Here is a 20,731-nt window from a genome sequence, read left to right as displayed (position 1 = left end):
AGCAGCTTGGCCTCCATGATGCCAGGCCAAAGCTGTGACTCAAGACCCAAGGGGTGTGGCACAGAACTGTAGCAATATAGCCCATTGATGGCAAACCAGTGCCATGACTTAGTACTCAGACGGTGGGACAGAGAACAGCAGCTGCAGTATCGCCACCTGATGATAGCACGTCAGAGCCACAACTTAGGACTCCAGGAGTCAGTCATAGAATAGCAGCACCTCAGGCCCAATGATGGTTGGCCAAAGCCATGACTTTGAACCCTGAAGGCAGGGCACAGAAAGCAATGGCACTTCTGGTTTCATAGATGCCAAGGCGCTGTTGTATCCCAGTCCCAGAGAGTGGGGCACAGCATCACGTGGGGCCACCGGGGCCAGGTCTCACCACACCAGGAGCTCCAGTCCTGGTGAGGGGACAAAGCGGTGAGGACCCCGGGCCGCTCCTTGTGCTGGGTTCAGTGCTGGTGAAGACTGGGGGTGCTCAGTAGCAATGTCTGTGCACGCCCACGTGAGCGATGAGGATTAGTAGGGTTCTCCTGCTCTGCTTTGCCTATCGGGTGTGATCCCTCCAAAAGGTTTCCTCTTTCCCCTGAGCTGCTCTGGACTCAGAGATGGGGAGATGCACATAAAATGCTTCTTGCACTTCAGCAGAGCTTTGCTCAGCTGTTGAGCCCTGTAAGGTTTTTGCTGCTGCTTTTTTGTAATCTAGAGCTTTCTCAGAGCTGTTTTGTCTATTTATAATTGTTTATTTATTGGGGTTTTTTTTGTGGGGAGACAAGCTTTGGGACCTCCTAAGTAGCCACCATGCTGATGTCAGTCCCTACAATGAAATTTTTGTTTTATTTGAAAAGTGGGGGTGCCTGGGTGACTCAGATGGCTAAGCAGCTAACTTTGGCTCAGATCATGGTCTCGCAGTTGGTACGTTCAAGCCCCATGTCAGGCTCTGTGCTGACAGCTCAGAGCCTGGAGCATGCTTCAGATTCTGTGTCTCCCTCTCTCTCTCTGTCCTTTTCCCACTTGCACTGTGTGTGTGTGTGTGTGTGTGTGTGTGTATCTCAAAATAATTAAACATTTTTTAAAAATTAAAAAAAATAAGTAAAGTTTGAGAAAATGGAAAAGAATCAGGAAAGCTGTAGTGGCGAATAAGTGTTCATCTAAACCGGTGGAAGGGGTGGTTTTATCTGTAGTTAAAGCTTTAATGGTAAATGGTGCAAATAATGCACAGACATTTATATTCAACTAGGAGCTACAGATATGTTTTGTGACATATTTATCTTTTGTTTAAAATAATAATATTTTGCTTTTTAATATTAGTTTGTATCCTTAAAATTTATAATATGTGGTGGCCCATAAAAAGAAATAAACCAGTTTACGATTTAAATTTTTTTCTCGAGCTTGTCTATATGCAGATAAGAAAAAATATCGTATTTTAAAAGCAAAAACTTACGAATTAATTTCACCATCCATGCCCAGTGCAGTAGGCAGAATGTGTCAGCTCGTACACTTAGATTGAGATTCTGTCAGTAGGCCATAATTGAAGCGGAATGAATATATGAATGTCAAAAATTGGGAGCTAACTTAATCCCCAATTTAAGGGAGAGGGGGCAGAAAGCCTGGGAACTACAGTCGGTCCTTTAAAATAAAAAACTGAGTATCTTTGCTGTTAACTTTAGAGAGCTAGAATGTCGCATCTGAAGTCAAGCATGTGAATTTCAACAAATTCACATAGGACCAAGTAGTAGTTGAGAACAGAGCTTTTTTAAATCAGAAATCAAGTCGAAGTGGTACATAGCATGCAGAAACTGGGCTGTTGGGATGAAGTCCACTTGCATTATTGATCAATTTATACTTTTTTTTGAGACAGAAACAGAACATGAGCGGGGGAGGGGCAGAGAGAGAGGGAGACACAGAATCCGAAGCAGACTCCAGGCTCTGAGCTGCCAGCACAGAACCTGATGGGGGTCTCAAACTCATGAACTGTGAAATCATGACCTGAGCTAAAGTCGCTCAACCAACTGAGCCACCCGGGTGCCTCAATTTATACTTTTTTAATAGTGGGGTGGGTGATCCCAGCCATCTCCAGTCAAGGTCTGGGTTTTTACTAAGCTCTAGAACTGGGGAATCATTCACAGGATCTGACACTAGAGAGTAAGTAGAATACTTTATGAGAATATGGCTTCTGGAAGGCCCTCACACCAAGCGGTGTTTAAATTTAGTTTCAACGTTCACAACGCAAACAGAAAAATTCACAGCTGACACAAAGATAGTTGTCTTTGCCCTCTTCCTTTAAAGTTGCTCACTCTGGAAAGGACGCCAACTTGGGGATGTTCCCCCCACACTCACCCTCCACAGACAGCATCATCCTCTGTCCCTCAGAAGGGAAAAGCTGTGACTCAGGGTAGAGGGCCCTAGGGAATTGGTTTGCTGAAATTGCTGGTCACTAATCACACATGTTTGTTCGTCCCTTCTCTATTTTAGAATTAGAATAAGAAGAACTTAGCACAGAAATCTGGGGCAGCTCTGACCTTTGGCTTTCTTGTTAAACTTCGCTGCTCCGAGTCTCTGACTAACAGTCTCTAGTCTTGTATTCATTTGCAAACAAGTGATAAAATCATGTGACGGTGAATTGATTTTTGGAAAGTAAGCTTTTCAGTATTAAAGAGAGCCATTTTTTATTGGCCACCCTGGAAAGACTAAACTTGGTCATTTCTCAGGTGTGCTCTGCCAAAACTCAGCCTGCTCCTGGGCCAAAACCCTGTTTCAGGCAAGTCTCTCTTCAACCATTTACCTTTACGAGGAATCCAGCTTTACTCCTAGGTCCATTTATCTCCATATAAACCATCTCTGCGCTTTAAATATTATGTTATGTGGAAGGTTGTCACTGTGGTTGTAAAATTTAAAATTTCAAGGTCAAGAACCTGAAAGTATTACTTTGGCGTAAGCCTCTGTTAAGGCAGCGGTGGTGGTAGGGGCTGTTTCAAGGCCTGAGGCTCCCTGTCTGTGGTTGTGGGAAGACACTCTATCCGTCCCTGCAAGTTATTTGTGGCTCTCGGAGGGGCTCATTTCACACTGTTCTCCGGTGCACAGACTGCGGGGGTAAAGTTGGAAACTTCTAGTCCTTGTTAGAACGTGTGCTTCAAGCCTGATGGTAAGAAAGGACAAGCTCACAGAGAAAGCCCTGAGGAACGAAAGATGGAATGTGCCAGTGTTTTCTCATCCTTGAGATGCTGACCTGGAGTGAGCTCGGAGCCGCACCGCCAACCTATGAAATTTCAGCCAGCGTTCCAAAGCCCGGCAACCATAGTAAATCCTGTGTAAGCTGGCTATTTGGAGGAAAGATTTTGAAGTTAATTGAATTTTATGATTAACAGAAAGGTATGCAGAAAACTAGTTTTGTTTCACCTCACATTGGTGGAAGGCTTGCTAAAAAGCTCGGTCCCACTTTTCTTGCTTTGGGTATAATTATAAATGTAATTCAACCGTTTTTAGAATTGAACTCTCCAGCATCTTGATCACCATATCTTAGTCATAAAAACATATTCTACGTTTCCTATAATGTGACTGTTGAAGGAAAAAAAAAAATCCCTGATACAAGATTTTGTCATTTTCCTAGTTTTCTGAGCACAGATTGTAGAAAAAAAAAATCTATCTGAGGGTTAGGAATTCTCTGAGTATGGCTATTCCTAGCTTAAATAATGAAAAATATGGTGGTGAAAGGGAAAATTTTATTCCTAAGTCCTGGATTTTAGCTCTTTTTCATTCTGGGTTTCATTATGAGACTCAAGTCACAGAGGCCCTGTGTAAGTCCAGCTCTTCAGCTCTGAAATTAGAATATATGTTGCAGGGGGAAAAAATCATGCAGTTTTACTTGATTTACTAGAATATATTATATTATTGCCATTGCTATCCGTTTTCCTATTTTCTTTTATGGAGATATTTTATCCCATTGTGAATATTCATGCCTACATGTACATGTATATATATAAAGTTACGCAGGATTCAAGTTTTCTGTAATGTCTCTAATGTACAGGACTCCTTAGAGATCACCATATTTCAGCAGGGAAGAAAGGCTTCTATTAGTGTCTGTTTCCCGGCTTTTCACTAAGACTATAAATTAGGCCTGGGAAGGCTATAATGAGTCAGTAATTTATAGACTATTAAGAGAGTTAATTAGAAGTGATTCTTGAGCATGTCCAATAGAGAACACATGTTTATAAAGGACAAACAGATTCAACACAACATGTCTTTGACCTAACCAAACCCAATCAATTAACAAAATGGGATGTCTTATTTTGCATATCTCCCACTCCCCAAAAATAGAATCACTAACCACTTGTTAACCACACTGACTTTTTAATAGGCAGAGTGGTGGCTGTTGCCACCAGAAATGTTCAGATCAAGTACCCTGTTAGACGGAAGCCAGAGAAGTCTACAAAACAGGAAGAAAGCTCTGCTTGCTTTTTTGCCTCCTTTCCCGGTTCGACTTGATGTGATAATTCATTGCAGATTTCTTTCTCTCTGACAGAGCGCCCACCGCAGGAATGGGATGGCTTTTCTGGCCTGCTGATGAGACTGTGACTGTAACAACAGGAAAGGCGATGTTATATTAAGGTGATTTCTGTTCCCCTCGTTCCTTGGACAAAATAAAATACAAGTTTGCCTTCTCTGTATCCTCGGGAGTGGGTTGGTTTGTTGTGACTGTCAACTGGCTGACTCCGCTCCGTCCCGGCCCCCTCAGTGCTCAGTCTTGTTTACTAGCTGGGCCGTTTCGCTAATTAATGGCAGGATGTTTGGGATAGTGTGTAGGTGGACAAAGAATGCAGATCACACAATTTTGAAATTTTAACTTGGGATGGATTTACTGCCCTCAGCTCACATATCTTAAAAGCAGTGTCCCCCCCCCCTCCCCCCAGTGTTTAGTCTGTGTTTTATTTGATGCATTTTGTAATCCAGGTTTGGGACAGAGGAAACAAAAGGACAGCCAGTTTTCCCCTCGCACTATCCCACCAACTTTTACTTGGTCACATTTGCTGATTCTATGTATCTTACGTGTATTTTAGAGACAAATATTTGTTTTATAAACTTACACTAATCAAAGACCTAGTTGACCTGATGAACTGTCTATTCCCATCTTCTCGTGCCTTCCCCCTCCTTCCCGCGTTTGTGTTATTTTCAGGCCTGCTTCCCGACTTCCTGCGGATCTGCCCTCATGCCTGTTTTTCCTCATGTAGGCCCTCTTCCTGTCTTCTTGTCCCTCTAGTCCCCAAGCCCACCACTCACACATACACACACACACAAACTGTCCCCATTTAGAAGCTAAATAATGAGGGGCACCTGATTACTGGGTGGCTCAGTCAGTTGGGCGTCTGACTTGGGCTCAGATCATGATCTCACAGTTTGTGAGTTCAAGCCCCACATCAGGCTTTGCACTGACAGCGAGGAGCCTGATTCAGATTCTCTGTCTGCCCTTCCCCTGCTCATGCTATTTCTCCCTCAAAAATAAACAAACATTAAAAAAAGATTAAAGAAGCAAAATAATCAGAATCCCTTGAAGGGGAGCTGAGTGATTTGCTTCCTCCCTTCAGAGGATTCCCACAGCTAACTGGAATTTGGGACTGGGTCATTTCTTGCTGGTAACACTGAGCTACCCCTCTGGCATCTGTACATTCTCTGTTAAATGAGGAATTCTGACTCTTGAGAACAAATCAAAATATAGCAGATGCCATTGTATGGTTCCCGATTAAACTTGAATTACAAAAAAGGAAGCTGTTTTATTAATTCTGTAGGACTTCTGCACAGTTTTGTTTTCATCATGGTTTTTACACACACCGAGACAGCCTTTGTAAAGAATTAACAAAAACAGAAGTAAGAAGCATGAAAGATTTTCCTCCTGTGACGAAATCATTGTGAGGCTCAGTTAATATGATAGTGCCATATTATTCACATTTGTTAACTATCATTTACCTGTTCTGTGTTAGTCCTTCTGGAAAAAATCTTCATGTCAAGAAGAAAGAAACGTCGATATATAATATCAAAAAATTGCCAAGAGGTTTTGCTGTTCCATCTGTGCTTGTTGAAATGTATGATTAAACTTTTCTTTTTATCATCATTCTTTTTTTTCTTGGCATCCCTAATCACAGAAAATTATAAGCTTGCAGTAAACATCCTAACTTTTAAAACGACAGCATTTATTGTATTTGGTTTCGATTTGCCAGACATATAGATGTATAAAATTTTCAGGGGCTAATTTTTCACATCAAAATTCCTTCTCTCCCACATTATACATTTTAAAGTATGCACAAGGCAGAAAATACAGTGTTTAGGTTTTTCCCCTTCATTTTATTCTACCTGATCTCCTTATAGTCCCAGAGAAGGAAGACTCAACGTACATTTCTCTCAAAAATATGACAGGTCTGTGTTTTTGTTGGTCTGGCGTATGTTTGTCTATCTTGAACAGTCTGACAGGTAATTATTTATAAAATCTGGTTTTGCCCAGTAAGTCCATATAATAACCTTTCACTTTTCATCATAAGCCAGTGAGCTGAATTTAGAATAAAACAAGGTCATTTATGTCTGTCCCAAACCAGCCTAGATGTCCCCATAATTGCTCAATATTAATATTTTTAATTCTTTTTTTTCTTTTCTACACTTAGGTTCTTTCTCTGACTCAACAACACTGAATCTGAAGTGAAATAAAATTTTCTTAAGCAGAGAGCATAGAAAAAAATTTATAGAAGGAAAATCTCAGAAAATGCAACTTCAATTAATTGTTCTCCCAAGATTACAATGTTAGATAAAATCATAAAATGTTAAGAGCAGAAGATGGTCTTCAAGATCATTGAAAACAGCCACTCATTTTCCAGATGAAAATATGTAGCCTGGAGAGGGAAGTTGACTTTCCCAGGGTCACTCAGTAATCGCAGTGACAGACCAGAGACCAGATCTGTGGCCCCCAGTTCTCAGGCTGCAATTTCACTTCCCCATACTGGGTTTGAATTAGATACATGGGGATTTTGTGGCAGGTTTATCTTAGATAATCACCTAAGTTTATTTTTTAAATGAAACGAATTTGGACACATTCTAAAGCATAAGTGTTGTATTAAAATCTTCTTCAAAAGGAATGTGGTATAATTAAATAATCTTACATAATAATAATAATATTATATAATAATGTTATATGTCAGTTATACATCAATTAAAAAGAAAGAAGAGGTCTGCAAGTAGGAGAGGGGGAATCTACATGCTCTGAGCACCTACTTTGTGTCGCAAACCTTACCTCTGGTATTTCATTTATCTTCACAATGACTTCATGCGGCAGAGGCTACAAAGCAAAAACAACCACATCAGGCTCAATTCTAAATCAAAGGTGAATACACAAAATAATTTATATTTGTAGCCTTGTGTTTGGGAGATCAAATTTGAAAAAAAATAAATAAAGCCAACAAATAAGTAAAAATAGCCTCTCTTATGGGAAATTGACACTGCCTCATAGATTCGAGGGTAAAGGAAATAGAAATATTTCTCCTTTCACCTAAATTTGGATGTGACTTTCCAAACATGCCGTTTTGAGAGTGTGTCATTAACCTCCTTGCCTTCACATATTGCAATAATTAAGATTCAAAAATAATGTTCCAATTTTAGAACCAAGAGTTTTTATTTAAAAACCATCAGAAGCACAAATATTTTTTAAATGGTGTCTGTAACTCCTGTACCTGGGGAGAATTCTTCATTTATTACTGTTTGTCCTTTGTTTCTATAAAATAATAAACAATCCACATTTAATGCTTTTACCATGTAGAAGACAAATAAACCTAAGCGGTGATCCTTGGTCTGAAAGAAAACAAGTTTATCTGTCTAGAAATCATTAGGTTTAATTTTATGAAAAAATTTTATATAGTTCCCAAACCAGGTATTTCTTTCCAGTTCATATAACCTCTTGTGTAAAACCGAATCACTACAGAGAAAGTATTCCCTCATCCGCCCTCCTGGAATTTAGATAGAACCTTCCCAAGTTGCATTTAAAACTCTACCTTCAACCATGTATACATCCCATAAAATCGTTTACGGCTTCCTGTATGCTCTGGCCAAACATTTCATAGAACATAAACACTTCTTCAAATAATGGAAGGACATCAAGTTGGATATGTCATGCCGGCGCTCCCACACAGAGCCGATTCTCTGGCAGTGCATTTTTCTCATTTTTATCTTCGGATTTGAAATCCAGGATGAGACTTGCTGTGCTCTTAGCGTACAGGGATGGGGGCAGAGGTAGGCAGGGGACTCCAGAAGTTTCCGTGGAGTTGTGTTCATTAAAGCAACGGCTTTCTGCACAGGGCATCCAGCCAAACTGAAACAACAAAACTGTGCCTGCAGGGATTGGATGTAAATGTGATGGTTAAATAAGGGCCAGATGCCTTTGAAAACTCAAATATTAAAAAGGTCATATCTCTTCAAGTAAGCCTCTCATCTTGTGAGTGATACCGTAGCACTTTCAAAAAGCGAAAACAAAGAGAGAGACTTGCATCTGTTTTCTGGAACAAAATATCAAATACTCAAGCTTCATAAGTCATGGGAGTTTGGGCAACTGAAACAGATTTTAAAACAATCAATTCCTCGAAAGTCACAAAAAAACTCCACACACAGTATTTCATTGCTGGAAACCACTAGGTATAGAGCATCACACTCAGGTTCCTTCTGTTTGTCACCACCCAGCGTTCGCTATTCCCACTCCCCCCCCCCCCCGCCAAAGGAAAATAAAAATAGAAAAAAATATGAAGAATCAAGATGGCTGCTTATTTACCTTTACTTAAACCAGGTCACACTTTGCTATCAAAAATGTTGCTCTATCGTTACCAGCATTTTAATAAGGACATAATCTTTATAGCACACCATGAGCCCTCCGGGAGGGAAGCTGAAGATCAAGAGGTTCATTGCCTCACGCAGGGGTTCCCAAGGTGAGGCGGGCCTTTGCACCCCACCCTTTGACCCCAAAGCTCGCGCTCTTCACCCCTGTTAAAAGCATGGAGTGTGCTTGACTCATGAGTTCTAATCATGTGTCAAAAAGAAGTGCTCCTCTGAACCCAGAAGCAGTTCTCAGTTCCAAAAGCTTGATTACAAGAAAATTTCTTTTTAACTCAACATTCCTCCTCTAAAGCCAAGTATCAGGTATATAATGGAGTGTCATATAATGTCTAATAGACTGTAATTACATTGAATGATGTCAAGTCCTCTGTAAGGTCTAAAGCCCTAAGATAAATACATATGATCAATGCACATACTAAGAATCCTATACAGATTATAAGAAAATCTTCCTCAAAGATCCAAGATCCAGGTTTACAAAGCCTCTCCTTTATGAAGACCACATTTCTCCAGAAGGCTCTAATTACCTAGGCCACTATTTTATGCTTTCATAAAAGGTATGTATATCATGTTATAAAATAGTCCCCAGAGGGGCACCTGGGTGGCTCAGTCGGTTAAGTGTCTGACTCCTGATCAGCTCAGGTCATGATCTCACAGTTCATAAGTTCAGGCCCTGCATCGGACTTTGCGCTGACTGCATGGAGCCTGCTTGGGATTCTCTTTCTCCCTTTCTCTGCCCCTCCCCTGCTGGCTCTCTCTCTCTCAAAAATAAATAAATGCATTTTAAAAAATAAAAATAATCAACATGTTTACATGTTTGCAGCAGCAGATACCTATGGCCATCCCTTGAAACTTTATACAAATGCCCTTTTAGGTTTTTGCTCATGAATTACAATGTAATCGTTTCTTCTGGCCCAGGATTTCTGTGCAAGCCCTGGAGGGAACAGTGGACAGGGACAGAGAAGAAAGTTGAAAGAAAGTTGCTAATCGTGACTTGAATTACAAGTGATATGGGGCGCCTGGGTGGCTCAGTCGGTTGAGCGTCCTGCTTCGACTCAGGTTGGTGGGTTTGATCCCCGCATCTGGCTCTGTGCTGACAGCTCAGAGCCTGGATCCTGCTTCAGATTCTGTGTCTTCCCCTCTCTCTGACCTGCCCCTGCTCTCACTGTCTCTCTGTGTCTCTCAAAAATAATATTTTGTCTCTCGAAAATAAATAGAAGACATAAAAAAAAGTGATACTTTTTTTTCCTCTCTCATCAGAGTTAGCTTCTTTAATTCACCCCAGGTCTGTTCTGCCTCAGCTGAAGTCACTTGCTGACCTAGGTCTTCCATGTGTCCCCACTAGCAGAGCACCAGCCTGTTTTTTGAATGGCTTTGATTTACTTCTTCCAGCTACTTCACCTGGGAGAAGTCGCTCAGCAGTCGCTGAGCAGCAGCGAGTGTGTGGCTGGTGTGCTAGCTGGCCGCACTTCCAGAGGTTCGGCCTGCCCAGAGACAGTGAGCGCGGAAGGACTCGGGCAGGTTGTGACCTAGGCAGCATAGGCAAGTTCAGCATGGTGCCCATTTGCCACATTCCCGAGGTGCCAGATGACAGCAAACATGAGTGGTGAGCCACTCACCATGGTGGCGCCCACTCTGAACTACAACCAAGCTTGCCTCCGTACCGGAAGGGAGGTGGAGATGGAGAGTCCCACGTCCGCACCAGAGAGGAGGGTGAGAAACGGTCTGCGGTAGCTCGTGCCACGACTGGCCAACTTGCCACACCCCCGGGACGGGCGCAGACTGCCAAGTCGCCTTGCCTTCATGACCTGTGTGGAGACTGCAAGGTCACCATGGTGTTTTCCCCCAAGGTGTGTAGAACGCCATGCGGTGCTGTTTACAGTATGAAAAATAAATCTGGCTGCTCCTTCCTAGGTTTTCATGGTGGCCGCCTTCCCTAGCTCTTTCCCGTAAAGGTTCCTGCCTCCTCGGTGCCCGGGACCTTCTGCTTCCTCCCAGCTCAGTATGGCCTGTTGTTCTTTGTACTTCCTGTTTTGTGCTGCTGATTATCTCTCTGTGTGCGCCTCGTAGGCTGCACCAGATTAAGAATTTCTTGAGGACCAGTCTTGAATTTGTACCTCCTTGTAATCACCTCATACACACATTAGCTGTTCAATAAACATGCGCTGGCTGGTTGGTAGAAAAGAAATTATTCATTTAAGCATAAACATAGAGGGGCACCTGGGTGGCTCAGTGGGTTAAACGTCCAACTTTTGGTTTCAGCTCAGGTCATGATCTCACAGTTCGTGGCTTTGAGCCCCGCGTCCGGCTCCACGCTGACAACATGGGAGCCTCTCTCCCTCTCTCCCTGCCTATCCCCGCCTCAAATAAATAAATAAATAAATTTTTTAAAAAACATATGCACAGAATATTTTTTTTTTGGCTGAGTCTTTGTTTAACCTTTTATTGATGCTTATTTGGCTGCAAATCTCATGAACGATAAATGATCATGGCATTTTTCTTACGGGCAAATACAGTGACTCGGAGAAATGAGAGCACTCCATGCGTCAGGTTTGCTGTGGCCTTTATGAGTGGGTCACCGTAACTTCAGTCTTGTTTGAAGAGGTTAATGACGTCAGAAAGAGAGATCATTTCAATCACATTTGTACCGCTAAACCTAAGAACTTTCGGGTTCTGGCTGACTCTTTACAAACTGGGAAAAGAATTATGGACGTACTATTTTTATGTATATAGAACCATCTTTGAAAATCTTCCAGTCGTACTGGTGCACTCTGAACACAGTGAGCCATTTTAGGGTGAGATTTCCCTAAAGGGAACAGGAATAACATGTCCACTGAACTTGAAGCAAATGTGAAGGGGCGCCTGGGCGGCTCAGTCAGTTGAGCGTCCAAGTCGGTTTCAGCTCAAGACATGATCTCACAGCCTCTGGGTTCGACCCCACCTGGGGCTCTGTTCTGACAGCTTGGAACCTGGAGCCTGCTTCAAATTCCATGTCTCCTTCTCTCTCTCTGCCCCTCCCCCATTCTCTCTCTCTCTCAAAATAAATATTAAAAAATTTTTAAAGCAAATATGAAGATCTGTTTAGCTTGAAAAGAATAAGATTTTTGTGAACTAGAAGCAACAGTGTATCACCTAAGAGGATTATATCACTTAGGATTAAAATGTCTGGGTTCTTTGTGTCTATTATTCATTCATTCAAAAAAAAAATTTTTTTAGCACCTTTCAAAGCCAAGTCATCAATGTGGAGTCTACAATTCCCAGTGAGTCAGGGACCTGTGGGAAACTGGAATTCTTGAAAGGAGCCTATGAGGCCCCCTACATTAAATTATCTGTAGATAAGAAGGCATGTTTGGCCATACTGACGCCACTCTGTTTTACACATGTGTACATGTGCCAGTGTGATTTATAAAATTCACTTCATGTAAACGTGATCCTGAAATCCTGGTAGCTTTTTGACATGATCTATTTTTTTTAATTTTTTAATGTTTATTTATTTTTGAGACAGAGAGCGCAAGCAGGTGAGGGGCAGAGAGAGAGGGAGACATGGAGTCCCAAACAGGCTCCAGGCTCTGAGCTGTCAGCACAGAGCCCGATACGAGGCTCGAACCCACAAACCATGAGATCGTGACCTGAGCTGAAGTTAGACGCTTCACCGACTGAGCCACCCAGGTGCCCCACTGACAGGACATCTTATTTTTCCATCAAGAGTTAACAAAAGTACAAGTTATAGAGTGAATTTCTTTATGTGAAAAAGTGATTCGCAAGCTCAAACAAAAGACCGCTCCTGTTTTCTGTGCTTCCACGGTAACTTTGGTTGGGCTCCTCTGTCCTGTGGCGAGTAGCTTGGGCCTTCTGAAGCCTTCACTTAGATTTCAGTGTATTTTTCTTCCTTTGACATGAAGTATCACCTGAACTTTTTTTATATGTCTTATTTTGGGGAAAATTTATGATCTTTTTAACATTAGGAAGCTTTGCTTTTCCTGACGTTTTACTGCTTTGCATATTTGAAACATTTCAATCCCAGACAATAAATATTATGTGGTTATTGTTTTCATATGGATAGGCTATTTCCTCCTGGTTTTCCTAACCCCTTTTCCCAGCTAATAATACTCAAAAATTTATTAATACTACACTATGCCATTCAGCTTTTTCAGAGTCATGTATAATGAACGTTAAAAGAGGGTCAGGCCTCAAAGAGGAGGGGTAATCGTACTTAAAAATAAATTGAGGCATGTAGATTTCTTTCAGTTGGATTTCAAATGTTTCCTGTTCAGGCGAAATGAAGATTATATTTATTTGGTAAATTATTTTTATAAACTATCATAAGCAGTTACTGCATTAAATGGTATCTTTTTATATCATTATTATGGAAGCGAAACATCTTTTTTTTTAATTTTTTATGATTTTTATTTATTTTTGAGAGGCAGAGAGAGACAGTGGGGGCAGGGGAGGATCAGAGAGAGAGGGAGACACAGAATCCGAAGCAGGCTCCAGGCTCTGAGCTGTCAGCACAGAGCCCGACACGGGGCTCAAACCCATGAACCTTGAGATCCTGACTTGAGCTGAAGTTGGATGCTTAACCAACTGAGCCGAAGCCGGACGCTTAACCGGCTGAGCCCCCCAGGTGCCCTGCAAAACAGATCTTAACAGAGTAGGTGGATGTTAGCCAAGTACACCATGAGCGCTCGGTATTTAAGAGCACCCACTTTTGAAGCTTTCCTCATGGCTCCCTCACCTTCTTCACTTCTTTTCTCAAATATCACTTTCCAGGGGTGCCTGGGTGCCTCAGTCAGTTAAGCGTCTGACTTGGCTCATGATCTCAGGGTTGTGAGATCGAACCCTGCATCAGGCTCAGTGCTGAGCATGGGGGTCTGCTTAGGATTCTCTCTCTCCCTTTCTGTCTGTTCCTCCCCGCTTGCAGGCTTGCTCTCTCTCTCTCAAATAATAATAATATAATCATCGTCATCATCATCTCACTTTCCCAGTAAGGCCTTCTCTGACTACCTTTTAAATACTGAACCCCCATCCTCTGCCCTAGCACCCTGTATGCCCGTTCCCTGATTTCTCTTGTCATTCTAACACATGCATCCCGCTTCATATACTTACTTTGTCTTATTTATTGTCTCCTCTCTCTAGAATGCAGATTGTCTACTGCCATCTCCCCAGCACTTAGGCCAAGGCCTGACGTATAATGCACGCTCAGCCAGTGCTGCACTAAATGAATGAATGATTGATCAGTCTTTAATTCTGCCAATTCTCACAACACCATACCCATGTGATCACACCCTGGGTCTTCTCCAGCCTTGCAGTGTTTCTTTCTCATTTCTGGCCTGCCTTGTCCTTTACTCCATGACTCAACCGTAAGTGTCCCCTGACTTTCCCAAGTCCTCTGAGCTTCTTCATTTGTGTTTCTCAACACGAGTTTTTAAAAGTTTCTACAGGAGCTCCTGGGTGATTCACTCAGTTAAGTGTCTGACTTCAGCTTAGGTCATAATCTCCTGGTCCCTGGGTTCAGGCCCCCACGTAGGGCTTTGTGCTGACAGTTCAGAACCTGGAGCCTGGAGCCTGCTTCAGATTCTGTGTCTCCCTCTCTCTCTGCCCCTCCCTCACTCGCACTCAAAAATAAATACACATTAAAAAAAATTTTTTAAGTGTTTTTATATTTTAGTACTTCCAAATCACAGAGCATTTTCAACAGAATAAGAAGTTAGGCCACCACAAGCAAGAATGAATTACAACATTCTGTTAGGTTTTCATGAAGTCTTCTAAAGCTTTTCGTGAATGTCTTCTAAAACTTTTTGATATATTTATTTCACTGCTTATTCAAATTTTCTTTTTCCTACAACTCCAAGTTAGCAATATTTTCTAGTGTATTATGACCCCCTATATTGCTATAGTTTTTTTAAACAGGGCACACAGAATATATTTCTTTTTCTTAAAAAAAAATTAGTTAAATGCAGTATCGTTTACATACAGTAATAACCCCTTTGTAGATAGACAGTACAACTCAGTGACTTTTGACAAATAAACACAGCTGTGTAACCACCACCACAATCAAGATACATTAATGCCAAAAAACTGTCTCATGTTCCTACCCATCACTTCTGGCAGCCACTGATCTGATTTCTGTCTCTATATTTTTAAATTTTCCAGAATAGTATATAAAATGGTGTAATTCTAAATGAACTTAAAGTTTTTTTTGTGCCTGACTTCTTTCATCTAGCGTAATACATTAGAGACTTATCCATGTCGTTGTGTTTATCAGTAGTTCATTTCCTTTTATTGCAGAGTAATATCCCATTTGGATGGTTCCGCCAGTTAGTTTATCCATGTGCTGAGTGAACATTTTGATTGTTTCCAATTTCTAACTGTTAAGAATAAATCTGCTATGACCATGGATGGACAGACCTTTTTTTGTGGATATCTGTGTTCATTTATATTGGGTAAACACCTAGGAGTGGGATTATTGGGTCATATGGTAAGTAAATATTTAATACTATAAGAAAATATTTAATCTTCTAAGAAAGTGTTTTCCAAAGTGGCTGAACCATTGGGCCCTCCCACCAGAAATGTGAGATGTCTAGTTGTTCGGTATCTTTGTCAGCACTTGATATGATCCATTTTGATTTTTGTTTTGTTTTGTTGTTAAGCCATTCTGATAGGTAGACATTGGTACCTCACTGCTATTACTTTGCTTTTCTGTGATGACAAATGCTATTCATGTGCTTATCTGCTATCTATATCTTTTCAAATCTTTTGTCCATTTAAAAAAATTGGTTCTGGGACGCCTGGGTGGCTCAGTCGGTTAAGCGTCAGCTTCAGCTCAGGGCATGATCTCACGGTTCGTGGGTTCGAGGCCCACGCTGGGCTCTGTGCTGACAGCTCAGAGCCTGGAGCCTGCTTCCGATTCTGTGTCTCCCTCTCTCTCTGACCCTCCCCTGCTTGCCCTCTGTCTCTCAAAATAAAAAATTAATTTAAAAAAACATTTTAAAAATTGGTTGTTTTATCTTATTAAAATATGAATTATTTCTATGGCCTATATACAGAAATGTGTTTTCCCCATATTTTCCCTGTGTCTGGGGCTTGCCTTTTCTTAAAAGTATCTTTGGAAGAGCCGAAATTTTTAATTTTGAAGAAGTCCATCTTCTTGGTGTTTATTCTTTTATGGCTCATACTTTTTGTCTTATCTAAAATTTTGATCTAACCCAAGCTTACAAAGGTTTTCTCCTACATCTTCTTCATATTTTAAATTTCAACTTTTACATTTAAGTCTTTGATTCATTTTGAGTTTACTTTTATATGATGCACAGTAAGGGTTGAGATTCATTTTTCTTTCTTTCTGCATATGGATGTGTGATTGTTCCAACATTATTTGTTAAGAAGATTATCCTTTCTTCATTGCTTTGTCTTGACATATTTATCTAAAATCAATTGACCATATATAGACCATGGGTCTAGTTGGGATTCTATTTTGTTCCATAGATCTGTATGCTTATCCTTATGCCAGTACCTGACTGCCTTGATTACTAAGCCATGAAATCAGATCTTATGAATCCTTGAGCTTTTTCTTTTTCAATTATTTTTTTTTTTACTCTGGGTTCTTTTCTTTTCAATATATATATAAAACATGTTCTGAGATTTTGACTGGAACTGCTTTGAACCTATAGCTCAATTTGGGGAAAATTGACAATGGTGTTAAGCCTTCAATGAATATGGTATAGCTTTTCATTTTTTTAGGTCTTTTCTAGTTTCCCTCATCAGTATTTAATAATTTTCAGAATATAAATCTAGTACATATTTTGTTAGATTTATCTGTGGATATTTCATGTTTGATGTTATAAGATTTTTTAAATTTTTCTTTTCTGGTTTATTGCTAATGTATACCAATAAAATCAGTTTTTGTATATAAACATCTTATCCTGCAAGTTTGTTGATCTCACTTATTAGCCATAATAGGGTTTTTTTTGTATCTTTGAAATCTTCTACAGAGACATGTTATTTACAAATAAGGACAGTTTTATTTCTTTCTAATCCATATTCTTTTTATTTCTTCTTGTCTTATTGTGGTGAGTGGGATCTCAAGTACAGTGTGGTGACATCCTTGCCTTTTTCTTAATTTTATGGGGAAAACATTCAGTTTTTCACCATTATATCTGATGTTTACCTCTTTGGAAAAATCTTTGGCAGTTTCCTTTACTTTTTCCTGGTTTTACGGGAAACTCTTAGGTTTCTGAGTATGTTAATAATGAATGGATGTTGAATTTTATCATTATTTTTCTACATCCCTGGAGATCATATAGTTCTTCTTCATAGGATGGTACATTACATGGATTTATTTTTTAATGTTTCATTACTAGGATAAATGGCACTTAGTCATGATGTATTAATCTCATATCTCACTGGAATTGATTTGGTAGTATTTTGTTAAGTGTTTTTGTATCTATGTTCATGAATGATATTAATCTTGCATTTCCTTGTAATGTCTTTTTTTATTTTCTGAAATAGTTTCTATGAAATTATTATTATTGTTGATGTTGTTGTTATTTTAAGATTAGAGGAACTCACCAGTGAGTCCATTGGGGACTGAAGTTTTAGTGTAGGGAAGTTTTTAGCTATGAGTAACTTTAGATGTAAAGTTCTCTGAGTTTCTATTGCTTCTTGAGAGAACTTTGGTAGTTTACTTCTTTCAAGGTCATTTGTCCTTCATCTAACTTAACATATTTATTGGCAGAAAGCTATTTATAAAATTCCCTTATTATTCTTTACATAGCTATAGCTGTATGGTGATGCCTCTCTTTTTAATTCCTGATATTGGCAATTTGTTTCTCCTTTTTTTTCCTCAATACTTCTCAATAGAGTTTATCAATTGTACTTATTTTTCGAAAAAGCAGCCTGCAAGGGTGTCTGGGTGACTTGGTCAGTTAAGCATCTGACTCTTGGTTTTGGCTCAGGTCATGACCTCCTGGTTGATGAGTTTGAGCCCCACCTCAGGCTCTCTGCCATCAGCACAGAGCCCGCTTCAGATCCTCTGACCCTCTCTTTCTCTACCCCTCCCCCACGTTGTCTCTCAAAATAAATAAATAAACTTTAAAAAAAAGAAGCTCTTGGTTTCATTGTTTTCTCTCTCTCTTTTTTTCTGTTTTTGGGGTCATTTTGCTTTTATCTTCATTATTCTTTCTGCTGCTTTGGGTTTAATTCACTCTTCTTTTTCTTCCTTTTTTTTTTTTGTTTTGATTTGAGATCTTTTCTATAAGCATTTTGATGCCATCTGCTTCCCGCTAAACATTGCTTTAGCTATTTCTCAAAAGCTTTAATGTGTTGTTTTCATTTTCATTCGCTTCAGAATATTTCCTAATTTCCTTTCTGATTTTGTCTTTGACCTGTGGCTTATTTAGAAATGTGTTCATTAGTTTCCAACTATTTGAGAAAATTTTAGGTATCTTCCTATTACTAAATTTTAGTTTAATTTTATAATGGAGAGTGTATTTCATATGATTTGGTTTTTTTAGTTTTGTCAAGGTTTGTTTTATGGCCCAGAATATGTACATTTGCACTTGAAAACATGTATTCTGCAGTTGCTGAGTATTGTGTTCTATAAATGTCGGTTAGGTCATGTTGCTTGATAGTGGTGTTCAGTTTTTCTATATACTTGCTGGCTTTTTACTTTTATTTTTTAATTTATGATAGTTTATTGTCAAATTGGTTTCCATATAACACCCAGTGCCTCTCCCCACAAGTGCCCCCCTCCATGACCATCACCCCCTTCCCTAAATAATTACTGAGAGAGGAATGTTGAGCTTGTCAACTAAAATTGTGGCTTTATCTATTTCTCTTTTCTGTCTTATTAGCTTTAGTATATGTTGAAGTTCTAAGTTGCATATACAGTTTAGAAGAGCATGTTGTCTTGATTAGTTGTCCCCTTTAGCATTATATAATGTCCTCTTTATCCCCAGCAATATTTCATCTTCCAAAGTCTACTTGGTCTGATATAATTAAATTTACTTCTCTTTTTTCAGTGTTTATATGGTATATATTTTAACATCCTCTTACTTTTAACTTAGCTATTTCTTTATATTTAAGATGTCTTCTCTTTGACAGCCTATAATTAAGACTTGGTTTTTCGCTCAGTTTTATAATCTCAGCCATTTTGTTGAGGTGTTTAGACTATTTACATTTAATTATTGATATTGCTTACATTTAAATTTACAATCTTGTCGTCATAACTGTTTAACTTACTAATTTGTGTTCCTTGATTTTAACTTATTTTTATCACCGTAACTCTTTAATATGTTCTTTATAATTCTCTTTAATTACCTAAAAAACATACACTTACTGCAAACAAAAACCTGAAAGACTCAAAAAGCCACAAAGAATACAATTAGAATTATCCAAAGCCCTTTGATATTGAGATTAAACATTGATGATGTTTTAATACACCTACCCACAAAATACATTCATATAGTACATACTTTTTTGTAGCCTATTATAACACTTTCCTATGCCATGTATTTTTACTGCTGAATATTTCATATGATAGCCAATTACTATTACCTAAATTATATCTTATTATTGGACATTGTGAACTTCCCAAAGTCTTATCATTATAAATGTACATGATTTTATGTACATATCATATTATTTTCTTTGTTGTTTAGCTTCTGTCATTTTGGTTGTCATCATTTTTGGTGTCCCCTGTGAAAGTATTGTATCTACTTTTCTCTGGCTACTTTTGAGATTTGATTTTATTTTCAGCACTTACATTATGACATGCTTACATGTAGTTTTCTTTGTATCTCTTTTGGAGTTTGTAGAATGTCTTGAATCTGTGACTTGACATCTTTCATCAATTTTTTAACATTCTCAACTACTTCAAATATTTTTTTAACATTCTCAACTACTTCAAATATTTTGTTCTTGTCTTCTAGGACTTTAATTACATATGTGTATGTCAGACTTTTTCACCATATACAATATGTCTCCTTGATCTTTTTTGTACCTCCCATCTCTTTTTATCTCTGTTTCAATCTGGGTGTTTACTGACCCACCTTGTCTTTTTAAATTTTCTCTCTTGCTGCATCTGACATTCTATTAAACAAAGACTCTTAAATACAAAGAACAGACTGGTTGTTGCAAGACTGTAAGTGGGTGGGGAAATGAGTAAAATAGATAAAGAGGGTTAAGAAGTACAGACTTGCAGGCGTTTCTGAGTGGCTCAGTCAATAAGTGTCCAACTCTTGATTTCAGCTCACGTCATGATCTCACAGTTCATGAGATTGAACTAAAAGCCCAGAGCCTACTTGGGATTCTCTCTCTCTCTCTCTCCAAACAAATAAATAAATAACAAACAAGTACAGACTTCTAGTTATAAAATAAGTCATGAAGATAAGCCCATGTATTGAATTTTTTATTTCAGTTCTTTTTTATTTTTCAGTAATATAATCACCATTTAATTCTTTAAAAAAAAAAAAGTTGTAGTTCAAATCCCTTTCTAATTACACCAGTATCTGGGCAGCTTATGTATCTGTTTCTGTTGTCTGGATTTTTTTTTTCCTCTTGGTTTTCAGTCATCTGGTTCTGTATCTTGCTATGCCTAGGAGTTTTACTGAATGGCAGACATTGTTTACGAAAAAGCATGGAAGCTCTGGATGATGATTTCTTCCAGAGAGGATTTCATTTCTGCAGGCAGCTGGGGCTGTAGTCAGATCAAGGTTGATCTATTTCTGCTTTGGCCTTATTCATAGAAGGTATCTCTAGGGCCTCAGCTGAAAGCCTGTGGTGTTTACCAGACCCCTTCAACTTCGGTGAGCTCTGAAATCCAGCCTCCGACTCCCAACGACCCGTAAGATGGATGAAATTTCTGTTCACCTCCTTCGCC

At 39.3% G+C, this 20,731-nt stretch overlaps 1 protein-coding gene across 2 annotated transcripts in view; it reads left to right on the top strand.

Annotated features, from left to right (window-relative positions):
- The window catches only part of SUPT3H (SPT3 homolog, SAGA and STAGA complex component), a 498,445-nt gene extending 493,349 nt beyond the window's left edge, over positions 1–5,096 (top strand). The window contains exon 12 of one of the 2 annotated variants that reach the window (XM_029945224.1): positions 4,523–5,096. In XM_029945224.1, the coding sequence (XP_029801084.1) occupies positions 4,523–4,564 (42 nt within the window). In that variant the 3' untranslated portion in view covers positions 4,565–5,096. The remainder of the gene's footprint in view (positions 1–4,522) is intronic. The other variant, XM_029945222.1, reaches the window with a different exon arrangement.
- Positions 5,097–20,731: the final 15,635 nt, after the last annotated feature.

This window comes from Suricata suricatta, chromosome 7 (assembly GCF_006229205.1).
Source record: "Suricata suricatta isolate VVHF042 chromosome 7, meerkat_22Aug2017_6uvM2_HiC, whole genome shotgun sequence".
Classification (NCBI taxonomy): Eukaryota; Metazoa; Chordata; class Mammalia; order Carnivora; family Herpestidae; genus Suricata; species Suricata suricatta.
The sequence above is the reverse complement of the archived record's forward strand: the minus strand, read 5'-3'. Positions and strand labels throughout refer to the sequence as shown.